At 38.3% G+C, this 14,974-nt stretch overlaps 1 protein-coding gene across 2 annotated transcripts in view; it reads right to left on the reverse strand.

Annotated features, from left to right (window-relative positions):
• Positions 1 to 14,670, reverse strand: part of abcc10 (ATP-binding cassette, sub-family C (CFTR/MRP), member 10) — an 18,270-nt gene extending 3,600 nt beyond the window's left edge. Inside the window, exons 1-18 of one of the 2 annotated variants that reach the window (XR_007932531.1) lie at positions 13,950 to 14,670; positions 13,192 to 13,825; positions 12,633 to 12,856; positions 10,220 to 11,591; positions 8,768 to 8,995; positions 8,430 to 8,586; positions 8,029 to 8,192; positions 7,756 to 7,835; positions 5,297 to 5,468; positions 5,087 to 5,185; positions 4,765 to 4,954; positions 4,557 to 4,631; positions 4,285 to 4,464; positions 4,061 to 4,190; positions 3,043 to 3,235; positions 2,432 to 2,775; positions 1,650 to 1,819; positions 1,024 to 1,107 (exon numbers count right to left, since the gene is read on the reverse strand). Coding sequence is in view for 1 of the 2 variants with exons in the window: in XM_051911815.1 (XP_051767775.1) it covers positions 1,024 to 1,184; positions 1,650 to 1,819; positions 2,432 to 2,775; positions 3,043 to 3,235; positions 4,061 to 4,190; positions 4,285 to 4,464; positions 4,557 to 4,631; positions 4,765 to 4,954; positions 5,087 to 5,185; positions 5,297 to 5,468; positions 7,756 to 7,835; positions 8,029 to 8,192; positions 8,430 to 8,586; positions 8,768 to 8,995; positions 10,220 to 11,591; positions 12,633 to 12,820 (3,903 nt within the window). In the remaining variant the exon portion in view is untranslated. Of the gene's footprint in view, positions 1 to 1,023; positions 1,185 to 1,649; positions 1,820 to 2,431; positions 2,776 to 3,042; positions 3,236 to 4,060; positions 4,191 to 4,284; positions 4,465 to 4,556; positions 4,632 to 4,764; positions 4,955 to 5,086; positions 5,186 to 5,296; positions 5,469 to 7,755; positions 7,836 to 8,028; positions 8,193 to 8,429; positions 8,587 to 8,767; positions 8,996 to 10,219; positions 11,592 to 12,632; positions 12,857 to 13,191; positions 13,826 to 13,949 lie in introns of both variants that reach the window. The other variant, XM_051911815.1, reaches the window with a different exon arrangement.
• Between the last annotated feature and the right edge of the window lie 304 nt (positions 14,671 to 14,974).

Raw genomic sequence — 14,974 nt, forward strand, 5'->3', positions numbered from 1 at the left:
GTAAAAAAAATATAAAAAATTATATCTAGTGTCTGAATAAGTTTTGGTTTGACTGCATATTATATATATTGCATATTATTAAAAAAATAGATCATACATTATGGCTGCCCCCTAATACTTGACTAGAAGAGGCTTAGTCGACCAAAATTGTATTAATCGGTTAATCGCAGAAAAAAAAAATGGCATTTTTTATGATAACAGTGGAAATAACTTAAAATACTCCATCATTTTTTGTCATACAGATAAGAGTAATATATCATTCGAAACTGGGTCTAATTTTATTTGTGTAAATTCACAACATCAAGAATGTGCCTTTGTAAAATAAAGAAAACAAAGAAGGATGCACTTTCTGCCATCTCGGTCTCCCTGAACTGGAGCGCGTCACTAAAATGAACCAATGAAACTCAGCGTATAGGCTACTTGCCTCACAGACATGAGAAACATATCTATAGAAAGCTTGAAATGTCTACTTTTAAAGAACCAATTCAAATAAATAAATACTCTCTGCTTATGTAATCCATATGAAATGTTCATTTCTCTCTAGGCGCGGAGATGGTGAGGCAGCATTGTCAACTTCATCTTTCCAGCCGACAATATTAATAAATAATAAAATTGTGTCCTTGCTATTTTTTTCCAGACACATTCATAATCATTACTTTTGCTGGTGCTTTGTGGCAAGCTTTATGCGTGAGCTTGAGCCGGAATAGGCTATATTACGGCTATATATATTAAAAGCTCATTATGGTTTAGTATTCTCCTCAGTATATTTAAGTCATTAAAGTAATATAAACGTGCGATTAGTTGAACAACTAATAGTCAACTAGAAAAATCTTTAGTCGGGGGCAGCCCTTATATATATATATATATATATTTTTTTTTTTTTTCTCAGTATATTTATTGAAAGGTTAGACTAATACTAATCAAACAAAAAGGTTTGAAACAAAAAGGGTGAATATCACAAAAAATATCACAAATCACAGCTGGTCCCGATTCAGTTTTTGGGCTAAAGATCACTCCTCTAACCTCAATGCTGGCTTGTTGAGGCTCCTGCGGGATGTTGGTGGAATACTCTTCGGTACGTTCAATGGTCACCAACTGCATCTCGGTCTGCGCAAAGCTGAAAATCAGTCCTGACAGCAGGTTGGTGATGGATAGTGCATAGGACAGAGACAGACCTACCAGACCTGACAGAACAGAGAAGAGTCAAGAGTTCAATTTCTTAAAACCATTTTAAATGCCTTATGGTTAAACCGTACAATGATCTTATGAAATTGGACAATAGTGCAGTTGAGAGTATAAGTTGAGCGGAGTTTCCTAAATGTCCCATTAGAGACCATTGAAGTACATGTCAATCTGTCTGTGTCTGCTGCACAAGCCAGTAATAGACATGGCTTTTCAGATGATTTCAGATTTGATGTTGTTTTGAAAGATAGTAAAGAAATAACAATTACTTAACTGCCAATCTTCAGGAACAGATCTATTTTGTAAACTTATTTTTGTTTGTAAAGGTAGCACATGTTTCCCATTAGAGAATGTTATGAATGCTCTGTTGACCATGGCAGTCTGACATGAAGCTAAAGCCGTTTTAATTCACTCTGGTAAAATGTCTAAAATGTCAGTTTATACTCTTATCTCATAAAGAGGTTAACCTGGATCGATGGATTTGAGCTGATGCTGGATCACAGCGATCACGCCAATGCCAGTTACTACGGTAACACCAATCATCTGGAGCCGAATGTCCAGCCACTGCATGGCAGCATTACTGTTGAAGAGACATCGCTGATTCTGTTCTAGACGCCTCTCATTCTCCTCCTCAAATCTGCTCTCAAACACATAAAAATACAGTTTTATTCAGGATTACAATCACTGTTAGGCAATTAACAAATCTGAGGTTGTATTCAATGTTCATCTCATCAGGTAGATCATTTAATCAGTAATTAGTATTGAAAGAACTCATAACTCTGAACAATGTTTGTTTGTTTCAGTATATATTTATTAAAAGACAATAAATGAAAAATATTTGTTGTAAGGGTGAATCTCCCTGTCAGTAAAATGTCCAGGTCATATTTCACCTCAAAGTCAAATGAAAAAAAAATACAGAAGAAATGACTGTAATACACGAGTGAACACACACACACACGCACACAAAAAAAATTATATATATATATAAAACAACACATTATTTAAATGTAAAATGGTATCATTTGCTGTACTGATTTCAGTTTAGTCATGAAAATGTCAATGCAAAATAAATAAATAAATAAATAAATTAAAATAAAATAAAAAAAATAATAATAATTAATGGTCAGAAAAAGAGCTATTTTCTTTATGCAAAATGAAATTTTTTTTAATTTCCCAGAAATTTCCCTTTAAACCAAACTCTCAAGGTAATTTAAATGATTTGAGAAAAAAGTACAGCTAGTTTTCATACCTGGTAGTGTGTCCACTGGCCCGCACTGTGGAAAGGCCGCTGAGGGTTTCTGAGAAGTGTGAATAAACTGGAGAGAGAGTGAGGCTACACAGGCGTTTCAGTTCACGGGACGAGTGACGATAAAAACATTGAGTTTGGTAGTAGAGAACCCCCAGAGGAACCAAAGGAAGTAGCACCCAAGGCAGCCCATAGGTCATGACAACAAGCATCCCAAGCAGCCCAAACACATTTGCCAGGAGGATGTTTAAGACAAAGGGGAGAGAGTCATCCACACTATAAATATCTGAGGAAAATCGATTCAGGATACGACCCAAGGGTGTAGTGTCAAAAAACGTCATAGTGGCCTAGAATGGGAGAAGCATATGAATAATGTAAATATACACATTTAAAAAAAAAAAAAAACATTATACATTATTATATTATAATAATTACAATGACTTAAATATTATTATAATTATTATTATTATATTAAATTTTTTTAGATTATATATTTAAATTGTATTTAGGTACAAAATATTAAACCAAGTGACATCTGCAAACAAACACACAATTACTTTTAATCAACTGGGCTTAGTAATAGCTCACAATCAGAGATGCAGAGACATCTTTACCTTAAGCACACTAGACAGAAGTCTCTTATGAACGACAGTAGCAGCACAGATTGCTCCATAGGCAAAGAGAAACGCACGGGCAGCTGTAAATACAGTGTTCGCTGCCGCCAGAGATCCATACACAGTCATGTAAAACTTCAGCTCAGAGCTCATATTTCCAGAAGCCTCTGAACCTCTGTCAGGTGCATGAAATCTGATAGTTAGAGTAAACAGAGATAATTCAGTCAAGACAAGTTAAATAAGTTCCAACTGTGACACATAACAGAAACAAAACTTCTGTAAATTATCTACCTAAAAGAGAACATTATAAGAATAAAATAAGATTTTTGACATTAATTTAAATGAGATAGCCAGACTCCAAGTAAACATTCCTATATTTTACATGTTATTTTCATGTCAGATGCAAATTGTCAAATAAAACAATATTTGGGGGAAAAATCATGAAATTTTAATATAAGTACAAGTCCTATTGCATTGGAAAATATGTAATTATACAATGTTCTGCCTTTTTAAAAGGTTAAGTCATTATTACACTTTACTTTATTGTTCATACTTTATAGTCTGTAATATTTTTTTTAAATAAATTAACACTTGTTTTAAATAAATGCTGTTCTTTTGAACTTTCTATTCATCAAAGAATCCAGAAAAAAAAAATGTGTCACAGTTTCCACAAAATATTAACCAGCACACCTGTTTTCAACATTGACAATTATAAGAAATGTTTTTAGAACCAAATCAGCATATTGGAATGATTTCTGAAGGATCATGATGAAAATTCAGCTTTGCATCACAGCAATAAATTAAATTTTAAAGTAAATTCAAATAGAATACAATTATTTTAAATTATAATATTATTTCACAATATTACTGTTTTACTGTATTTTTGATTAAATAAATGTAGCCTTGGTGAGCAGAAGAGACTTTTTTCAAAAACATTAAAAATCTTACTGGCCCCAAACTTTTGAATGGTAGTTTAAATAATAGAAAAAAAAAATATTTAATGAAATGTCTAACTCACATAAGTCTCTCAGAAGAGAGGAAAGTCAGAGTTAAGAGTGGATCAGCTGACAGTGACACCAGCTTAGTCGTATTGTCCTTCATATGCGAAATCCAGTGAGAGAGCCACCAGTCGGACACATTTTTGGTGGCTGTATAAAGCAACATCAAATTTTTGACTGTACAGTAGTCTTACAGTGATACTTTTATAATACATACAGCTCATATTGATACAGTTGTTAGTACCTTGCATTAGCAAAAGGGAGAGCAGAACAGCTACAGCCATGCATCCACCCACTGCTCTCCAATAGGAGCAGTACACAGCCCAGGACAGCTTGCCCATTTGCTTCTGCTCCTCCCCAAACATCTTTAGCTCTGATTCTAGCTCTGGCTCATTAGCCTCCTCTTCCTCTCTGCCTATAGCATCTGGGAAAGAAGGTTTGTTTGCGTAATCACAGTTGAAGTGCACTAACAAAAAATGGAAATGGTTCACTCACTCATTTAAAAAGCATCAGTACCTTTCTCCTTAGCATTGCTGTCGTTCTTGCTGTCTTTAGGGGCTTTTACCAGAGAAAGGACTTCATTTGGTGTCCCTTAACCACAAAAACAGACAAAGCAGACAGTTTTATTAGTAAATACATTAGTCAATGCATAAATAAACTCACAAAGTTCCTGATTTTTGACATAGTAAACAGCCAAGAGGGCATGCCTGGTGACTGTTGGTACCTGTTTTTACAATCATCCCATTGTCCATCAGCACCACCACATCTGCCTTATCCACAAACTCTATCCGATGAGTACAAAGAATTCTTGTCTTGTTTTTGAGAATTCCCAAGATGCACTTCTCCATGAGATGGTGGGCAACATCAGCATCCACGGCTGCTAAAGGATCATCTAGCAAATAGATTTCTTTATCCTGAAATATGCAATGCACTATAAATACACACATATTTCTGCCCAAATCTGTATAAACTTTCTATTTGAGCCTTTTAGAGCATCAAACAAACATCTTATCTGACATTAAAAAAAAAACAAAAAAACCTTGCACCATATAAACAGCCCGGGCCAAAGCGAGGCGGCTTTTCTGTCCTCCGCTCAGAGTCACACCGTTCTCTCCCACCTCTGTCTGATCACCACCAGGCAAGATCTGAACAAAACAGCACAGCTCAGTGTCAGTTACAACTTTCCATAGATTTCAATCAAACAATTCATGGGGAAAAACTGCATGCAAAATAAAGTTAGCTAGATATACGCCCACATTTAGGTCATCAGCAAGAGCACAGGCCTCAATCACAGCTTGATAGAACATGCTGTCAAAGTCCCTGCCAAAAAGAATGTTGTCTTGCACAGTTGCATGCTGGATCCACGGCTCCTGGACGGCCAATCCAAATCCCTGCTCTCTTCTCTGAACAGATACTTCCCCTCCACACCTATATAAGACAAAACCACAAAATCAATATGCAAAAAATAAATGCAAATAATAAATGTGAAAATAATGAGGGTTTTAAATATCAATATTTATAAATATATAAATATAAATGTATTCCACATGGATGTATTAAACTGATCAAAAATGACAGTAAAGGAAAAAAAGACAGTACAGACATTTATGAAACAAAAGATTAGTATTTGAAAAGAAAATGCTGTTTTTTGAACTTTCAATCTATCAAATAATCCTGAAAAAAGTACCGTATCTCACAGGAGTACACCCCTCACATTTTTGTAAATATTTTATTATATCTTTTCATGTGACAACACTGAAGAAATGGCACTTTGCTACAATGTAAAGTAGTGAGTGTACAGCTTGTATAACAGTGTAAATTTGCTGTCCCCTCAAAATAACTCAACACACAGCCATTAATGTCTAAACCGCTGGCCACAAAAGTGAGTACACCCCTAAGTGAAAATGTCCAAATTGGGCCCAAAGTGTCAATATTTTGTGTGGCCACCATTATTTTCCAGCACTGCCTTAACCCTCTTGGGCATGGAGTTCACCAGAGCTTCACAGGTTGCCACTGGAGTCCTCTTCCATTCCTCCATGACAACATCACGGAGCTGGTGGATGTTAGAGACCTTGCGCTCCTCCACCTTCTGTTTGAGGATGCCCCACAGATGCTCAATAGGGTTTAGGTCTGGAGACATGCATGGCCAGTCTATCACCTTTACCCTCAGCTTCTTTAGCAAGGCAGTGGTCGTCTTGGAGGTGTGTTTGGGGTCGTTACCATGTTGGAATACTGCCCTGCGGCCCAGTCTCCAAAGGGAGGGGATCATGCTCTGCTTCAGTATGTCACAGTATATGTTGGCATTCATGGTTCCCTCAATGAACTGTAGCTCCCCAGTGCCGGCAACACTCATGCAGCCCCAGACCATGACACTCCCACCAGCATGCTTGACTGTAGGCAAGACACACTTGTCTTTGTACTCCTCACCTGGTTGCCACCACACACGCTTGACACCATCTGAACCAAATAAGTTTATCTTGGTCTCATCAGACCACAGGACATGGTTCCAGTAATCCATGTCCTTAGTCTGCTTGGCTTCAGCAAACTGTTTGCGGGCTTTCTTGTGCATCATCTTTAGAAGAGGCTTCCTTCTGGGATGACAGCCATGCAGACCAATTTGATGCAGTGTGCGGCGTATGGTCTGAGCACTGACAGGCTGACCCCCCACCCCTTAAACCTCTGCAGCAATGCTGGCAGCACTCATATGTCTATTTCCCAAACACAACCTCTGGATATGACGCTGAGCATGTGCACTCAACTTCTTTGGTCGACCATGGCAAGGCCTGTTCTGAGTGGAACCTGTCCTGTTAAACCGCTTGGCAATCTTCTTATAGCCTACGCCATCTTTATGTAGAGCAACAATTCTTTTTTTCAGATCCTCAGAGAGTTCTTTGCCATGAGGTGCCATGTTGAACTTCCAGTGACCAGTATGAGAGAGTGAGAGCGATAACACCAAATTTAACACACCTGCTCCCCATTCACACCTGAGACCTTGTAACACTAACGAGTCACATGACACCGGGGAGAGAAAATGGCTAATTGGGCCCAATTTGGACATTTTCACTTAGGGGTGTACTCACTTTTGTGGCCAGCGGTTTAGACATTAATGGCTGTGTGTTGAGTTATTTTGAGGGGACAGCAAATTTACACTATTATACAATCTGTACACTCACTACTTTACATTGTAGCAAAGTGTCATTTCTTCATTGTTGTCACATGAAAAGATATAATTAAATATTTACAAAAATGTGAGGGGTGTACTCACTTCTGTGAGATACTATATCACTATTTTCATAAAAATATTAAGCAGCACAACTGTTTTCAACATTAATAATAAGAAATGTTTCTTGAGCAGGAAATCAGCATATTAAAATGGTTTCTGAAAGATCATGTGGCACTGAAGACTGGAGTAATGATGCTGAAAATTCAGCTTTGACATCACAGGAATAAATTACACTTTAAAAAAAATATTCAAATAGAAAACAGTTATTTTAAATTGTCATAATATTTTGCAATATAACAGTTTTTACTGTAATTTTGATCAAATAAATGCTGCCTTGGTGAGCTTTAGAGACTTTCAAAAACATTAAAAAAATCTTAAACTCCAAATTTGTAAGCTGTAGTGTATATACTTCACCTTTAAACTGCCACCTTTAAACTAAAAGAGTTATTTTATAAATATATTGTTTTAGTATTTTATATTATGAATTAGTACCTGGTAAGTTCTCCTGTTATGGCGGCCAACAGGGAACTTTTCCCACAACCAACTTTTCCCACCACAGCCACCAGAGAGCCCTGGAGCCAGAAAGCAAAGACATTTACACACTAACATACTTTTTCATTATTCAAACCTGCAACAAAATATTTGAAGAAGCAACCAAAACAAATTTTGAAAGGAGACTTTTCTCTCTCAATACTGATCAAAGAGAAACAATTGAGCTACTGATGATCCAACTAAAGCACAATGCGAACCTGCTGCAGCACATACCTTTTCAACACTGAGATTGAGTGCATGCAGATAAAAGCTGCGTGGTGGTGATCCATCCTCTGTCTTGTCATCAGGTACACTGACAGAATCTGGATCCTCTGACTGCTTCCAGGAGAAACTCGCCTGGTCCATCTGAACAGCTGACAGAGGGTCCTCAGGACACACTGCAGAAAAATAATGATAAGAAATGCACTAATTAAGTGTATTAATCAATGTTTCATATATATTATTAATTATATTAATTTGCCATGCATAAAGAGTTTCATTTAGGTGAATTTCATAACTGTTTAAATGTCGAAAGTAATACGAAAACAACAGACATGTGGATTTGTATTATGTCACCCTGCCATTTTTGGGTTGTGCTATGGATTATTTTAACCATCCAGAAACAAGTCAGGTACCTTGAGTGTAATAGACAGTGAGGTCCTGATCCTGTAGCGTGAGGAAGCGCTGAATGCGGTCTAACGACACTTTAGCTTCCAGGGTTCCATTCAGCACCCAGGGAAAGGCATTGAGAGGAAGAATGAGCATTCCCACAAGAGCCAGAGTACTAAACACCTGCCAAAAAAAATATAAAATGCAAGGAAGGTGTAGAACAATATTATAGCCATTATATATATATATAGCCATTTAAAAATATTTTAATTAATTAAACACAGAGCAGACTCTGTTCCCTTTTCAAGAAACATTCTAAGCTGTGGTATACACTTATGCTCCTTTTAAAGTGTGACCTACACACCTTTGCAGCAGTGAGATTGTTTCCCAGCATGACGTATGTGATGAAGGTGAGGATAGAGATGACCACGGGCAGAGCAGCCCAGGTGTACACACATACAGCATCCAGGTACTTCAGAACTTTCAGGTGATGTAGCTCTTTTTTACGGGCCTCCGCAATCTTTTGAGTGAAGTGCTCCTCCCAATTATAGTACTTCAGGACCCGAATTCCAAAGAGTATTTCTGTCATTAGCTTGAGACAAAACACATCAGATATTTGATTATCCACTGGAAGCTACTACACCAGTGTTTCTTAACCTTTTTGACTCCAAGGTCCTCCATCGTCCACAATCATATAATACAAAGTCATGGGGAATTTGCATGTCTTATTGTAAGTCATATTGAGGCCCCCTTGGAAGTTTGCTGAGGGCCCCTAGTAGTGTTAAAAGTAGTGTTTGGGTTTGGTAAGATTTTTACGTTTTTGAAAGAAGTCTCTTATGCTTACCAAGGCTGCCGGGGCTTATTTGATTAAAAATACAATTTAAATATAATTTAAAAAATAACTGTTTTCTATTTTCATATATTTTGAAATCTACTGTATTTCTGTGATGGCAAAGCCAAATTTTCAACATTACTCCAGTCTTTAATGTCACATGATCCTTTAGAAATCATTCTAAAAAAACAGATGTGGTGCTCAAGAAACATTTTCATTATCATCAATGTTGCTTAACTGTGTAAACTCAGGATTCTTTGATGAATAGAAAGTTCAAAAGAACAGCATTTATTTGAAATAGAAATAGTTTGTAACATTATGAAAGTCTTTACTGTCACTTTTGATTAATTTAATGCATCCTTGCTGAATAAAAGTATAAAAACAATAAATAAATAAAATAAAACACTTACTGACTCCAAACTTTTGAATGGTAGCAAAGACTATAGATATAGAAAGACTGTTCACTCCTATTAGTTATGAATGGGAGAAATTGCAATATGGCAGAATACGTCCCGTTTTCTAAGTAAAAGAGCCAATCGCTGATTGATAAAGTCATTGCGTTACAGCAGCTGCCATTAGAGGCTCCGGTTCCAATAGAAACCTGAGACTCGTGCTTAGGACTGCACATTTTCAGGCTCATCTAGCCTGAAAAATTAGCTTTTTAAATGCTATTTGAGCACAAGAAACAACATTTATGGGTCAGCTCATGTCAGATTTTGTTGCTGGTTTGAAATATGTCCTTTAATTGTGAGTTTGCCAAGCAGTTTTTGAGATTTCAGGATTCCCACATTCAAATAGATAGGACTTGGTCTTGGATGCCCAAAATAGCTGCCCAGAAGTGTTGAAAATCTGGCCACCAAGTGAACAGACTTTCCTTAAAAGGGACTTTGATGGTAGTGTATTTACTTAAAGCCAAATTCAAAGACTTATTAACAAATAAAAATATTACAGATTATTAGATTAACATATCAAAAACAGTCCCACCTTCACTCTCCCATCCTTGTGTAGCAGCATATGTTTATTGTTTTCCAGAATTCGGGAGGCCAAGACTTTATTCAAAGGCACGAGCAGCACAGCCACGCCCACTCCGCCCAAGAAGGCCACGCCAACCTGTAGGTAAAGCAGGTAAAGTGCAAGGACAAACTGGAAGGGAAGACTCCAAACCTCATGAAAGCTGTTGAAGAAATTCACCACACGGTCCGTGTCTGTGCTCATGAAGTTGACAACCTCACCCATGTTGAAGGGAGCCAGAGCAGACGCACTGACTTTTAGAGCTTTGCTGTATATGGTGGAAATCACAGCAGCCCGAGCCTCTAATGCAACCTTTGATACTTCATAAACAAAGACGTTTCTCAGCAGGGCAGCAAGAAAGGTACTAGCAAACAGCCCCACGGCACACCACACACCCTTGCTCAGTGGTGCCCCCTCTGTCTCCATGAAACCCACCAATTCACCGAGAAGCAGGGGTCCTGCAAAAGCTAGCATACTAGCTACTAACTTCAACACACCCAGCAGGTAGTAGCGTAGACCAAAGGCCTTGTGCAACACTTGCAGAAGTTTGACATCGTGTTGTGTTCCACCTTCACATATCCTCTCTGGCTCAGCCTCACTCCAACAGTTGTCCTGCAGGTTTCCTCTTGGAAGTCTATCCAGTCTCTCAGGTTTTTCCTGACCTCTTGAATGGAGACATTTCTGCCAACACTGGTAGAACCGGAGATTGACTGCTTTGGTACGTAGTCGGTGTGGCAGCTGAAAGACGTCACATGGCCTCTCCAGCTCTCCACGTTTACCTCGCTTCAGCAAAGGGTTCAGCCACAGGTAGAGGAGCCTGGACAGCCAGCTGCAGCCATCCTCAGCTACAGTCACCCCTTCATCAGGTTCAAAGGAGACAATCAAAGGAGCTACATCTTCTGCATTACAAGACAGAAGGTCCCTTTGAGTTCTGTAACAGGGAAAGATATAACCAAGCAAGTAGACCAGAACCAGAGCAGCCCTGGTTACTGTTAGAGCAAGACGGACAACCTGCAGAGGCTCTGAGGGTCCAAGACGATTGATTTCTTGGATGTAGGCAGTGAGGATAAAAGCTAGATTAGGGATGGAGAGAATAAGCAGCACAGGAAGCACAGCAGGACCTCGAGTCCTTCTGTACACTGTCCTTTGTAAGGCCAAAACGGCCCCAAAATGAACCATCCAGGCCAGTATGCCACATCCATCGGCTAAGACATCCAGATAAATGTCTGAGGCCTGGAGCTTAAAAACCAGGACCAAGTCTCCAATAAACAAGAGAGCCAACAGCATGGTTGATGCGGTCCTGAAGCCCCAGCCAATGGGAAGGGAGGATACAATATGGGTAAGTCTGTGGGGAATAAAACAAGAATTATTATACATACATACATATATACATACATATACATATATACATACAGTATATATATATTATATATAAAGATTATTTGAAATTTTATTTGAAAGTAATTTGAAAAGTATTTGGCCATCAATTAAATTAATATATAATGCAAAATTTGGTCAGGACTTTATTTTAACAACCTGTATTGATTGGATCATGACTAAAGTTGCAGTCACATTTGCAAAATTTTGGCTAAATTTTAGGGCAAATAAGGTCTATCGTCTATTGCCGATAGTGTAGATGAAGTGCGGCTCACTTTCAAAACAAGAATTTTTCTGTTGGTCAGCACAGCGATTCTGCGTGAACATCTAGAACCTGTTGCGAAATTCATTGAAAATGGTAAATATGACTGTCCCTTTAGAATAAGATTGTTTTGTGTTTTTATATGTAGGTAAACAGGGTCCATTTTGATTTCATGACATGTTGACTTTCATCTGAGATTTTCACATATACAATACCATTCAAAAGTTTGGGGTTGGTAAGATTTTTTAATGTTTTTGAAAGAAATCTCTTATGTCCACGAAGGCCACATTTATTTGATCAGAAATACAGTAAAATAGTAATATTGTGAAGTTACTACAATTTCAAATAACTGTTTTTGATTTTAATTATATTTTAAAAATGTAATTTAATCATGTGATGGCAATGTTGAATTTTCAGCATCATTACTCCAGTCTTCAGTGTCACATGATCATTCAGAAGTCATTCTAATATGCTGATTTGCTGCTCAAGAAATATTTCTTATTACTATCAATGTTGAAAACAATTTTGAAAACATGTTTTATTTGATAAAAGTTCAAAAGAACAGCATTTGTTTGAAAATGTTTTGTAACATTATAAATGTCTTTACTGTCACTTATGATCAATGTAATGCATCGTTGCTGAATAAAAGTATTAATTTCTTTTGAAAAAAGTAATAAAAATAAATAAAAATAACCCCAAATTTTTGAATGGTTGTTTCAGCATAAGCCTTATATAATAAACACTCACCTGGGCACACTAATGTAACAGGCACTGATGATGGCAATAACAGCATGTGACAGTGATCCCAACAAAAGCTGGTTGACACAGGGACTGATGGTGCCATTCTGCCACACAGGAAATGGTCTGTCTACATTTGTGTGACAGAGGTCTGATATGAACTCAGCTGCTCCAAACACACCTGTATTTCCCCCCATGGTCCTATGAAGACCTCTTAGGGCTGAAATAAGGTCCTATGGCAAAAGGGTTTGGATGAGAAGTTCAGGCAAAGTGCATTGACAGTTCCTTACCTAACCAAACAAAAGTGAGCAGCCTACCCAGACAGCACGTCTGGACAAAATAGGTGCTGCCCAGATAGGGAGCTCCCTAGGTTTTAAGACAAAGCCAATGTCACGTTTTAATAATTTCAGTCAGAATATCTTCTAATTACTCTGTCAGACATATCAGGAATACAATATGTTTCAGCAACGGGAAGTGCATTTAAGTTTCTTGGTTGAAACCAATTATGTGACCATATACAAAGTAGGACGTGCTTTAGTATCAAATTTGTATGAATTCTACTTCCTACCTGTGAGCAACCGGCAATGTTTTTATTCTCCAGGCATCTCACACGTCAGCGCAGAGCGTGAAGCCAAACACTGCGAGTGGGTGACTCGCCTTCAAAATAAAGGTCCCCAAGCAGGGTCGTATTATCCAAGAATAACATCCAAAAATTTTAATTAGTACTTATTTTAATGTAATTCCAAACCCGACTTTCTTTATTAATTGTAGAAGCAAGTAAATGTTAGGCAGAATGTCAAAACTGCTCTTTTCCATACAATGAAAGTAAATGAAAACTGGGGCTGCAAGCTGTCAAAAATAGCCCTTACAAAAGATTACTGCATTTTTTTTTTAGAAGTAATACTACAGTTTTTGTTACATATAGAAAACATACTTGTTAAATACTTGTTACATACTTCCCTGTGCTCCAGTGATGTACTTTACTTCCCTAGTGCTCCAGTGATCTTCTTTGATACTTCCCTGTGCTCCAGCGATCTACTTTGATACCTCCCTGTGCTCCAGCAATCTACTTTGATACCTCCCTGTGCTCCAGCAATCTACTTTGATACCTCCCTGTGCTCCAGCGATCTACTTTGATACTTCCCTGTGCTCTAGCGATCACCTTTGATACCTCCCTGTGCTCCAGCGATCTACTTTGATACCTACCTGTGCTCCAGCGATCTCCTTTGATACTTCCCTGTGCTCCAGGGATCTACTTTGATACTTCCCTGTGCTCCAGCGATCTCCTTTGATACCTCCTTGTGCTCCAGCGATCTACTTTGATACCTCCCTGTGCTCCAGCGATCTACTTTGATACCTCCCTGTGCTCCAGCGATCTACTTTGATACCTCCCTGTGCTCCAGCGATCTACTTTGATACCTACCTGTGCTCCAGCGATCTACTTTGATACCTCCCTGTGCTCCAGCGATCTCCTTTGATACTTCCCTGTGCTCCAGCGATCTCCTTTGATACCTCCCTGTGCTCCAGCGATCTACTTTGATACCTCCCTGTGCTCCAGCGATCTCCTTTGATACTTCCCTGTGCTCCAGCAATCTACTTTGATACCTCCCTGTGCTCCAGAGATCTACTTTGATACTTCCCTGTGCTCCAGCGATCTCCTGTGATACTCCTCTGATCTTCCACAATCTCCTATTCAAGTAACCTGCGCTCAAACACTCACCTGTATCACTTACATGCACACTCACCTGTACCCCTTGTGTCCTTGTCTGCTGTGTCTTGGTGTTGGCTTCCTCAGGACACTGCTAAACCTGGTGTCACATCTCCATGTAGTTATTCTTATCATCATCATCATCATCATCATACAATACCTCCACAGTGCTGCTGTTGTTACTCACCTTGTAACCTTCAGTCTCCCCACGAATGCAAGGCTCAGGGAAACCCCAAACATGGGTCTTAAAGAAATGTACACCCAGACCATTACAACCTGTTCAAAACTACATGCTTTCACTTTGTAAATGTTTTCTCTTATGCATTTACATGATTCCACAATGTAACTACTATCTTACCAGATAAAATAAATGGTTTAAGCTCTGAGCACTTCACACACACACACACACACACACACACACACACACACACACACACACACACACACAATCTGCATGTGAAAGAGCTACCACTGTCTCAACATATCTTACTATAGAATTCTGGAATGCATACAGAACAAAATCAAGACGCATACGTTCAGAGGTTTGTTTGTGATGGGACACTCTACTACTGATCAGTATGACTTATATGGGCTTGTCATTTTGCCCTTACCAAATACATATGAACTAGATCAGATTTATTGT

This window comes from Ctenopharyngodon idella, chromosome 11 (genome assembly GCF_019924925.1).
Source record: "Ctenopharyngodon idella isolate HZGC_01 chromosome 11, HZGC01, whole genome shotgun sequence".
NCBI classification, from domain to species: Eukaryota; Metazoa; Chordata; class Actinopteri; order Cypriniformes; family Xenocyprididae; genus Ctenopharyngodon; species Ctenopharyngodon idella.